Source organism: Perna viridis, chromosome 7 (assembly GCF_037379345.1).
Source record: "Perna viridis isolate PV_CMFRI_1.1 ecotype Kerala chromosome 7, ASM3737934v1, whole genome shotgun sequence".
Taxonomy (NCBI): Eukaryota; Metazoa; Mollusca; class Bivalvia; order Mytilida; family Mytilidae; genus Perna; species Perna viridis.
Window position 1 is genome coordinate 42,461,890 of NC_142451.1, and position 12,140 is coordinate 42,474,029.

Below are 12,140 nucleotides of genomic sequence, written 5' to 3' on the forward strand. Positions count from 1 at the left end.
CAATTCTTGTTTATTATTAATAATTAATAGAAACAAATTTATGCACTGAATATGATAATTTTTATTGTCTGCTATATACATTGCAACCTTTGAAAATATTTTAATTTTTATGTTAACACGATTAAAACAGTCTCTGATTTAAATTTTTGAGGTCTCGAGGAGGAACTTTTTTCCCTAAGGCTTACAATTGTACGCAATCTTTCAATTTTTGAGGGACATTATCCCAAGATTAAAACAAAATGTATACAAAGTTTGACATGTTTATTGGAATGCTTGTGTTCAACTTTATCACCAAGTTCAGAAAAATGTTTGAAATGCATATCAAATGTTACATAACGAAAGGCATTCCATTTTAAAAAAGAAAGAATTTAAAAGCCCCTTTCTGATAACTTAAATTACAGATATAAAATAACCACTGTTATTAACATACAAAAATAAGTTGCTGTAATTCAATATAGTGACATTTGGAGGCCCTTGAAATTAATGCAAATATTATATTGTCACAGAATACAAGGATGCTATTATACCATTTGAATATGGTAATTTGATCAGCTAATTGGCTTGGTTCGATTAAAATACTGGCTATTGTTGGCAAAAACTTGTATCATTAAACATATGTAAACTAATTCTGTTTAATGTGTCATGTTTATAGAATCAATACCGAAATTCCCGATCTATTGATTAACCGATTGATTCGTACGGTTTAATATCTATTTACTGAAACTGAAATAAAAATATATCATATGTTATACTTACCAAAATTTACACTATTGCATTATTTGAAAACCCTAAATACTGAGGTTTAGTTCCTTTTTTAACACGTAGTTCCTTTGCTATATTTAATGGAGCACGTCGGTGTTGCATTTAGCTTTGTGGTTTTGAGTATTTATTTTTTTTAATTTTGGAGTTCCGTTAGGTATTGGAATCTTAAACTATTGACGAGAGATTACTCCTTGAAACACGAGTACAATTCTTTTATTAATTTTTATTGTCTTTTTTTAAAACATGCGTTTATTGTTTTTGTTCACCCGTGTCATCCTATTGACACATTTCTTGTGTCGTTCTGTGAAATTTTGCCTATAAAGTGACCGACCCTGTTGGTATTTCTAGAAATGGAAGTGTATGACGCTTACCCTACCGATGCATCTACATTTGTATTCCTACTTAAACAGGGAGTCCGGTAAACGGTTAGTTACTTTAAATTATCCATTTGATTTATTTTATTTTTGCGCGTTTTCTCAACTACTGCCTCTGTTTGTTATTTCTTCCTCCGTTTACTTTGCTTCATTTTTCCCCCCTAAATTTCGAGTTTTAAATTAACACTTAAATACAGTTTCACTTGATTAGGGCGAACACGTATACTTTTCTCGATACTCCTCTCATGAACATCGTATTTAAATTATAGTGAAGTTGGAGGCAATCGGAACAACTAACTTTCTATGTGGTTCTTGGTGTTTTTTTTCACCAGGAAAGTAAGGTTGATTATTTACACATTAACAACAACCCTCCAGTCTGAAATCAATTTAATTACAATTCATTGTGAAAAAAACTTTACTACTCAGAATTTGAACTGACTAGGGTATTGATAGAATATTTGCAGGAGAAGTGTATCTTTGCTGTTGTTTATTGTGTCAATTTGTCTGAAATGACCACACAAACCAAGATTCGCTCTACACATTGAATATACTAATTTGCTCAGCAGAATGGGAGAATAAATTTGAATTCTCCAATTCATCAATGTCAAACGAAGAAGGAAATTGGTTTTTATTTCAAATCAATTTTCCTTCAATACCGGTACCTACCGAGTGATGATTCGCAGTCATTGTTACGTCAATTTTTGTTAAGAGTTTTTTAAAGCTGATAAAATCTTTCATCGCTTCATAATGCTCATTAAACTTAGAAGCAATAATTGCAATAGGCATTGCAAGAAATATTAATCCACATGTTGCGCAGATACCTCCTACAATTTTCCCGCCAATTGAAATTGGAACAGAATCACCGTAACCAACAGTCGTCAAGGTAACCACAGACCACCACATCCCAGAAAATGCTGTTGGAAAAGTCGTCGGTTCATTGAATTCTGCGTAATAAATAAAGTTTGCAAAGAGTGCTGCAAGTATCATAAACGTTACAAGTAATAATAATAGTTCCTTGCAGCTAGCCCGCAACGACAAAAACAAAACCCGCAGTTCATTATACTGTTTGTTAATTCTTAAAATGCGGAAAAGTCTTAACGAAATCATAGAATAGGTGATACCTAAAATCCATCCTAGAGGAAGATACTTCATCGTAATTTTCGGATCAATTTCCAATACCACTCTAAACCACATCGAGATATTCAGTATGATATCGAAAATGTTGAGTGCAGATGATAAAAAATCTCTTTTGCACGGAGAAACTAGGAGCCTTAAGAAAAATTCCAAAGTAAAAAATGCCAGAAATATTCTATCAATTGTATACCACCATTTTGGTAATTTTCTTGTAACAGCTGCTACTGCTTTTGGGTTATCAAAGTCGATTTCCCATTGATAAGTAAAATTTTTGTACGCTTCAAGATCGAATTGCGGAACTTTTATACTTGGTTCAGTCAACAGGAACGCCATAATTACAGATAGCAATACGATCAACAAATAGCAAGCGTTGTATAGCTGAAAAAAAGTAGTCATATTCATCAGACTAGCAAATTCAAACAGTAAAAAAAAACGAATATCAAACTAACCAGATTATCATAAGACATACATGGGTATAAAGAACAAAGTTTTGCTTCGATAGCGTATGTTGTCCTAAGAATATAACAAATAACAATTTTTATTATGAGAATGTCGCTAAGTTTATAATATTTGTATACAACAGGATTCGCGAGAATACTACTAAACTTTCGTATAAAAACTTTTGATATTGACTTTCAGCGAGTATTAAATGTAGAGCTCATGCAAGAAATACAACTGAATAGTTCTACAATGTTATCACATTTGTAGAAAAATTGTACTATGTAAATATACAATATTATTTAATAAACAAGGCAGACATAATTGACCATAAATCACCTTTGCAGCCCTAGAAGATAAGGGTTCTTCTAGGAAAAGCCATAGTCTTTGGAAACACACAATTTTAGGTTTTACTCCTTTGCCGCATACTAGTCTATTACTTCCAAAAGCACTGTTTATCCTCTTGATAGTTACAAGTTTATTATCAGACTTCAGAATTCTATATCTACAACACTCTGCAATTCTGTCAAAAGGTATTTTCCAGTATGTCAACTCTCTTTGTACAATTTCGCTGCAAATATTTCCGGGAATATGTATAGAGTCGAAACGGTAGAAATCCAAGATCATTTGAAATACCTCTGGATTTCTGTTGAAAAATAAATATCCTTTATCCGTGATGAAGTCCTGAGAACCGTAGTCTAAATCGCCCAAACGCGTGGCTGGATATTTTAAAAGGGAGGATTTTTCTACGTAGAATTTGCTGCCACCGACGTTTATCTTTATAAATTTTTCCATTATTCTTGTTGTATGCAAATTAAATCCCTTCGTTCGGGTTAGTTTTAAGGCCTAAACTAATATATATATATATATATATTGCGAATTCACTTCTTAAACAAGAAGTTAATATTTCGTAAAGTACGTAATCATGGCATTTTTTTTCATCATCATCTAAAACTTGCTTTAAATTTCCTGCTTAACGGTCATGTCGACATCTTTACACTATATAGATGAAAGATGACAGCTGAATATTATAGTTGCACACTACTGTTAATATCGAAAAAAATATACCTTTAACTACCGATTGATAATTAGGTAGGCAAAATTTGCAATGACATTGAGCCAATCAGAGACAGTAGTAAGTTTAAGCATATTTTATTAATTATCCCAATCAACATACAGAAACTAATTCGACAAGTTATAGAATAATTACAATTTAAATAATTGGATGAGATATCTAGCTTGTAGCTTATATCAATTCTAATCCCAAATGACACGGAGAAACATCGAAGATACCATCTGACTCGGTTGATAATCTGAGTTTATGTACATCAATTATTGTGTATCATAGATGTTGCAGAGTAATATATATTTTAGCGGTAATTTATCCGTCACAACAATTTGAAGACAAAACACAAGTCCCCACACAAATAATCATGTATTCTTAAATATTGTAAATCAAGAAATTACTTTTACTTTTATATAACAAAAAGAAAAAAAGAATGATAATATTTGTATTATGACAAAACAAACTCTTTCATTTGAAAACTGAAAGTAAATTATATTTCTGTATTTGCACTTAAAGAAAATAAGAATGGATGAACAAACACACCTACCCAAAATTTCAACTACCAACATTAATTATATCAATCTAAAATTCTTTTAAGATATAAATGTTTTACTCTTAATTAGCAGTCTTTCTAATAAATCAGATTGAAGGTGATTCATGCATGTAAAAAAACCCATTGAATGGAGTTTTATTACTTGTTCAAAACAGTTACTGATCACATAACCCGTCTTAGTTTTTCATCTGGTTGTTGCGCTTTTGAGATGAAAATCATATAGATTGTACATGAAGAGTTATCGTTCTTGATGAGGTTCCATTTGGTTTATTATAGTGGGAGATGAAAATATGATTTTCTCAAAAGTGCAGATATGAATACAGAATTGATTATTGTTATATAAAATATAGCATATATAGACTGAAAACCCATCGTTTGTTCAGTGGGTTTTTCTACATCATGAATCATTATACCATTGGCAGTCTCTGAATTTTGTATGAACTGATACTTAAAAGCAACCATATTCAAAATTTTAGCCATGTGAGATATCCTTTGTGACGTAACAATTAAAAAGTTTTATGACGTCCTGTAAATTCAAATCAATTTGGACAAGCAGTGTTCACTTAATTGGATCACTAATCACAAATTAACATTAAAAGTGAGAGAAAAAAACCAAACACCGCTGAAATATTTTTTAATGAAGTTACTATTGAATTAAGAGAAACGGTCATATTTTAACAATAAATCTCCCCAAACTGTAGAAATAGACAAACTCCAAGAAATAGTCAAAAGAACGATAGTCCATATAGTCTTGATGAATTATTTCAAAAGAAAGCTAAAATATGTATGACTAAGGTGAAATAACTGACACCAGTTAAACAGCAAACTGTTTTTAACCAACGGTTGAATTGTGACTGATATGCATGTAGAATGAAACCAAGTTCATATAAAGCATACTCCATATCTAATTAAAAAATTGTAACTATTCAGAACCCAAACAGAGCTAATAACTGAAATAATGAGAATAGAATCAATCTCTTTATTTTATTTGTACTGACTTAATTGTTTGTTTTTTCAAATACATTAAATAATAATAGAATCGAAAACTTTGAAAATAATCGTAATCACAGTTCAATAAATATACCCAAGGTATGATTTTTATGGTTCAGCTGCCAAGGTTGTGTTTTTGAAGCAGGTCTTACTAACTTGTCCAAGCTTTAATTAAAAAAAAATGTTTCAGATGTTTTGTTTTACATTATGTGTCCCAAATTCTTTTTGAGTGAGATCAAAGATATTACATTAGAAATTATAGATGAAATAGAACGTATTAGCCGACATTTAGTTTAATTGCAATGTATAGTCTTCAGAAATGTTGTGATTACATACGTTCTCAATTGCTTGAAAATGAGATAGAACAAATTGTATGCACTACAATTGTCCTATTCATTCATACAATATTAAAAACTATCTACATTGCAGCAAGAGTTTTGCTCCTTTAAAATTGTAATTATGCAGTACTAGTAATGTGAAAGTATGTTACGATATATAGTGTTTACATATTTATAAATTAAAAAAGAATCTACACAGCGAAACAAAATCGAATATAGATACCGAAATAAACATGTTTGAGAAACAGAAAACACCAATGTTTGGAACACAGATTACACAGGCTTATGATCTTCTTTTAATTGGTTGCTAATTGGTGTAATTGGAAAACCAAGTTTATAAACCAATCATCTTTTAAATTTTGGAACATCACTTTTAGTTACCTGTGATACTTTATTGCAATAATTACACTGTAATACTTCAACAGGTAGTCAAGCAACGGGATTCGAAATTTGTTAAGTGACTCAAATTAATAATTGAAATCATATACATTGGGTTCGGTACAGGTCTAAATAATTCGTCTGGTTTTCTTGATTGAATGGTACTCTAGTCACGTCTCCACCAGGATGTGACATAAGGTAAAATGGACTAGCTACGAGTCCTTTTCTGATTTTGGCTTCATTTGCAAAAGTTTCTTTTAAAAGTGATGCTTAGTGAGCGATATCAGGTAGATAGACTTTCACAAGGACCATTTAGGTGGTTTCAATTTTTCCGGATTTTCCATTGCCATTTGTTATAAGGACTTTCCTTTTTGATTTAGACATCAGTAATACTTATTCTATTATTTACATTATAACTGGTTTGATTCTTAATCAAAAGATTGTTTCAATTTTATTAATATATTTCCAATTGAAAGTTTTTAAAAATAAAATTAAAGTGACAATTTTATGTTTTGTGAAAGCAGCACGCAATTACGAATAAACAAATAAAGACACTGTACAAGACATTAGTTTTATTACAAGTTAAATACATACAAGCATAAGTGTGATCTATATAGTAGCAATTTGACTAGTGCTTGATAAGAATATTTCACGAGTTTCTAACTCATACGTTTTGCAGCGCGCTAGACTTAGGTATATGGACCGGCATTATGTTGCTACAATATCAAAGTCATCACTACGAAAGCTTTATGGTCGTCATCACGAACTCGTAGATATTTCTGGTGTATCAATCTGCATCATAAAGAAACTGATTTGATTACCCTGTCATATTTTCCTTTCCTTTTTCGTATACCCCGTACGTGCCATTTTAATGAGCGACTCGGCGGATCTTTATTGAAAAGCAAAGGACGCTTACCCTACCGATGCACCTGGTCTATGCTCCAAGGTTTTAGTGGAGTCCGGGTTGCTCATTTACTTTTGTTTATTTGTATATGCTATTTTGATTACTTCTTGTTCTTTCTTGTGTGTGTGTGTGTGTGTGTGTGTGTGTGTGTGTGTGTGTGTGTGTAAAAGAACACTTCAATACATGGAGGTAATACATACCTTATTTCGTGGTAATATTCGAAACAAAATGTATGTTTTTTTCAATTGTTATACCGGCTACTCTGATTTTCATCGTGTATTAAGGAGGTTTCCTTTCGGGTTGAAAGAGAAAGTCTTTACAAATAATAGCAAACACAAGATGATCTTAATGTCAGTAGCATCAATTTGGAATTTACTATACTTCACTCTGCTTCACTCATAATATGACACGAGAATTTTTTTTCCCCATTATGTGGTACGTACCATTAGAGTCCAATAAAAGGCCGTTCCTCAGTAGTTTATTTCAAATGATGTATAAGTTCTGAATATAAAAAACGTCAGTACAAACTGGAGAATGAAAAGTGTTCATTTTGTCTTTATTACGTCAACTTTGTCTGCATCAACAGTTATAGTGACATCCATTTTCGTGAAAAGTTTTCTAAAGTTGATAAAGTCCTTCATCGCTCCATAATGTTCGTTAAACTTGGATGCAATAATTGCAATAGGCAAAGCAAGAAAAATAAGACCACATGTAGCGCATGCACTTCCAACCAACTTTCCGCCAATTGATGCAGGAACGCGATCGCCATAACCTACAGTCGTTAAGGTAACAACTGCCCACCAAACACCAGAAAATACTGTTGGAAATGTAGCTGGTTCTCGAAATTCGGCATAATATATAAAATTTGCAAACAGTGCTACCAGTATAACAAAAATTACCAATAATAAAAACAATTCTTTGCAGCTAGACCGCAAAGATAAAAGAAGGACACGGAGCTCATTATACTGTTTGCTGATCCTTAAAAATCGAAAAAGTCGTAAAGAAATCATACAATAACAAATTGCTACAATCCAACCAAGCAAAGTGTACTTCTTAGCGAGGTCGCTATTTTCGAAAAGAACTCTAATCCACATCGAGATATTCAAAACAATATCAAGAACATTAAGTACACTTGTCAAAAAGTTTCTTTTAGACGGTGAAACAAATAGTCTAGCAAAAAATTCCAGTGTGAAAAAAGTTATAAGTAATTTATCCAACGCGTACCACCAGCCTGGCAAAGTAGTCGTAACAGCATTTACTTCCTTTGGGTTATTTTCATTGAATTTATATTTAACTGTAAGGTTTCTGTAGGATTGTAGATCGTAAAGTTGAATTCGGAAGTCCGGATAAGTTAGAAGAAATGCCAGAGCTACAGACATCAACACTATCAGCAAATAAAAATTGTTGTAAAGCTTTAAAAAAAAAAAAGTAATCAATATTTAATAATATTGAATTATTTTATATTGACCGATGAAGTGTTCCCGTAATATTTCATCTCGTGGATCGTGAACTCATGGATCGTTATGGTGTATCCATCTGCACCATGAAAACTGATTTATTCAACGGATCATAGTTTTCCTTTCCTCGTTTGTCTACCCCGGACTTGACTTTTTATGAGCAACTCGGCGGGTGTTTCTAGAAAAGCAGAGGACGCTTACCCTACCGGTGCACCTGGTCCATGGTCCATGCTCCCAGTTTTTAGTGGAGTCCGAGTTGCTCATTTGCTTTTGTTACTTTGTATGTATGATTTAGTTACTTTATGTTCTTTGTTGTGTATGACAGTTTTCCATGTCGGGTCTTTGTCCCTGGATTACATTCTTTTGATTACCGCTATAACCTTGGATCCCTTGATTACTCTTTAATAAGAACAAATTTGATTCTTTTATAACAGTTGCTTTCTTCCGTATAATGACGGATTTTTAAAAAAATACCTTGACTGGTTTCGCTAGAAGACATAAAAAATATGTTCCTTTCTAGTGGACTCGATCACTTGTTCTACCAATCAGATGTCCTTTTTAAAAAAAATGTCCCAATTAAAGCCCTAATCATAGTTTCGTTCATGAAAAATTCTGTAACCTATTTTTAAATTCACACTGAAAATATCATTTGACTTAAAAATATTCTACTTTAATTTAAAATATGAATCATAATATTTTTGATATTTTAAAAAGTGAATAAGCACATCATATTGATGTGCTTTTAAAACACATAAAAATACTGGAAGAAATTAGCAAGACTAAACGAATCCAACGAAAGTACTGGTATTTAAACTTTGATAAAGTTTTAAGACGTCTTTCAATTAATCCTTTTTTTTTCACTTTAAATAAAATACTTCTTGGGAATAGTATTTTTAAGGCATATAGTGTGTCATTACTTGTCTTTTGACATTTTAAAAAGCTTAAATCTGAGAAATTTTCTGGTTAAAAAATCAATACCTTAGCTAAAGCTCAACTGCGATTTGCATACGCATACAAAATTTGGAAATCTACTCATGCCTGATTTTCTATGTTATACATAAAAAAAGGAACGGAAGTTGCATAGAATCTGCAATACCTTTGCTACTCTCGAAGATAATGGTTCCTCAAGGACAAGCCATAATTTGTGGGAATACATATTTCTTCTTCCTATCTCTTTATCACAATTTAACCTTTTATTTCCAAAAGCATCGTCTATCCTCTGAATTGTTTCCAGTTTATTATCGGACTTTAAAATTCTAGATCTGCAACATTTGGCAATTTTATCCAACGGTATTTTCCAGAAAATCAGTTCTCGTCGAACGATTTCGCTACAGATATTATCGGGGATATGTATATAGTCATGGCGGTAAAAATCTAAAATTATTTGGAACGACTCCGGATTTCTGTTGAAGAAAAGATATCCCTTCTCCGTGATAAACTCATGAGAATCCATGTCCAAAGCTCCCAAACGGGTTGATGGGTATTTCAGTAGAGATGATTTTTCTGCATAAAATTCGCTGCCGCCGACATTTATCTTTATAAAGTTCTCCATTTCCGACAAAAATGTAATTTTGTGTACTATGTTCGGATATGAGATTTTAACTTAACATTGAATCAATGTTACTGAGAACTTCATTTAAACTATTTCAATTTCTGTTTAATAGCACTTTTATACATTTCCATTCCCATCACAAATGCAAATCATACACAATTGAATTACAAGATTAATATTAACCAATCAAATCGAACAATATTATATAACGTACTAATTACAATCTTTTGGTATTTAGTGCGTTTCAGGTTGACAACTTTTAACCAATCCAGTCAACCCTTCACTGTAATAGCCTACGGTAACAAAAGAAAGATAAGAAACCAATCCTATTAGAGCTTACTCCCATTTGATTACTAATGGGCCACACATTTGTCTGAAAAAAAAAAGCTGCATTTAAATAGATCTGGTTCGATATGGAACCCAACATCTTGTTCATTTGAGACAAGAGCGGAATGCTGAGACCAGATCACTGAAACGGCATTTTTGTCCTTTTTTCCAAAAACAGTTGGACGAAAATTAATGTGATGCTATAGAAATGGAAGCAAAATTGTCCAATCGTCAATCGTTACCTCAGATTTCATTTCCTTTGTTGTCGGGGCCTATTAGAGATTACTGAAAGGAATGTTTGCACTTGTTAAAGACCTTCAGGTGACCTCTGAAAGTATTTATTTTTTTGCGTTTTGGTTATACGCTGAAGCATTTGTTTCTTTTCACCATATCCATTCTTTTTTCTATAAGGAATTAAAGTATTAAAATATCTTTATTTACAATATTTCCAGGCTTTCAAAGGTCAGTATTTACTTTACCATCAATGAACTTATCATATCTGATCGTCAATAGTTCAACAAAAGGTGGAATTATGAGGACAATTGTTCATGTCCTTACTGTAAATATAACCGATCTACATAATATAAACAAGTACTTTATATAATCCAATCTCTGAAGTTTCATGGTGGCTTCAAGTATTGTAAAATGTTTAATGAAGGATCTCTCATGGGTGGCATTCTATATTAGTAGATCTAAGTGATTAGTGATTTTGTCAGTGGGTCTAATTTCACGGTGGAGAAATTTTTACATAAATAATTGTTTGGGTGGCTATGATAAGAGGACAAAAGAGAATGAAGGGCCAATATCAACGCAATATAAAAAAGAGAAATATTATAACGAATACAGAAAGCTACAGAAAGTAGCATTCTGTGTAAGAATCAGGCAATGGGTGGCACATCATATTTCTCAATTTGGTCTATTTTGCCTCAAATATATCCAATACATCTAGAAAACAACTGAACAACTATTTAAATTTATCCTGAAGCATCTGTGACGTAAATATTTTTTGACTGCTTATATTAGGATAAAGTGCGGAAAAATTTTCGCGCCATTTTTCCATAGTGCACTTAAATTCAATTTGACCAATCAGTATCTGAAAAACGCAATTTTACAAACAGATGAAACTTTTAAGTAGGCAAATAAGTCTCAATGGTACATCAGTTTTCAAGACCCGATGTAACAAAAGGATTGTCTAGCCAGCAGCCAGCAGACAAAGTATAAAACAACATCGTTTTTGTCATCAAAACGTATTACATCTTCGACTCGTGATATAGATAATGTATTATCGTTAAACTATCCTATTTCCGGGGATTTCATACACCATATGTATACGCCACTAAGAAATTGAGATAAAGGATACTGGAGGTAATGTGAACTAAGCCTCATATCTTGACCTACATTTAGAGTTCGATAGTAAGAAAAACTGTTGGCCAAACTATAAAAAATAATGGCGATGACTTTTTATTCGTATTGTAAACTTCATTTCATTTGTCGCATTATCCCTTCAGCACCTGCGTATGGAGTGTTTATATCACAACTGATACATTATGCCAGAGCTTGCCGTAACTACGCAGAATTTTTGTACCGCGCTAGACTTAAAATTAGGCTTCTGGAACAATGTTATGTTGGTACAAGATTGAAGTAATCACTACGGAAGTTTTTTGGTCGTCATCATGAGCTCGTGGATGGTTAAGATGTATCTAATCGATTTATTCAACGTGTCATAGTTTTGCTTTCTTCTTCATTTTTTTCTACCCCGGACTTGACTTTTTATGAGCAGCTCGGTGGATGATTCTAAGAAAGAAGAGGACGTTACCTCTACCGATGCACCTGGTCCATGGTCCATGCTCCCAGTTTTTAGTGGAGT

The 12,140-nt window shown here is 32.4% G+C and overlaps 2 protein-coding genes across 2 annotated transcripts; both read right to left on the reverse strand.

Moving 5' to 3' along the window:
• Window positions 1–970: 970 nt before the first annotated feature.
• Window positions 971–3,783, reverse strand: LOC148612775 (potassium voltage-gated channel protein egl-36-like). Its single transcript, XM_088594501.1, has 2 exons — window positions 3,048–3,783; window positions 971–2,648 (listed from the first exon to the last, which is right to left on the reverse strand). The coding sequence occupies exons 1-2, from the start codon at window positions 3,501–3,503 to the stop codon at window positions 1,770–1,772; spliced, it is 1,335 nt and encodes a 444-aa protein (XP_088450627.1). The 5' UTR covers window positions 3,504–3,783; the 3' UTR covers window positions 971–1,769.
• A 3,562-nt stretch (window positions 3,784–7,345) lies between these two features.
• On the reverse strand, window positions 7,346–9,946 carry LOC148612776 (potassium voltage-gated channel protein Shaw-like). Its single transcript, XM_088595403.1, has 2 exons — window positions 9,491–9,946; window positions 7,346–8,349 (listed from the first exon to the last, which is right to left on the reverse strand). The coding sequence occupies exons 1-2, from the start codon at window positions 9,944–9,946 to the stop codon at window positions 7,483–7,485; spliced, it is 1,323 nt and encodes a 440-aa protein (XP_088451529.1). The 3' UTR covers window positions 7,346–7,482.
• Window positions 9,947–12,140: the final 2,194 nt, after the last annotated feature.

Coding starts and splice junctions, on each gene's coding strand:
- LOC148612776 (XM_088595403.1), bottom strand. CDS start 9,946: ATGGAGAACTTTATAAAGATAAATGTCGGCGGCAGCGAATTTTATGCA. Junction 8,350..9,490: donor TATCTTCGAGAGTAGCAAAG/GTATTGCAGATT, acceptor TTTTTTTTAAAG/CTTTACAACAATTTTTATTT.
- LOC148612775 (XM_088594501.1), bottom strand. CDS start 3,503: ATGGAAAAATTTATAAAGATAAACGTCGGTGGCAGCAAATTCTACGTA. Junction 2,649..3,047: donor TATCTTCTAGGGCTGCAAAG/GTGATTTATGGT, acceptor ACTTTTTTTCAG/CTATACAACGCTTGCTATTT.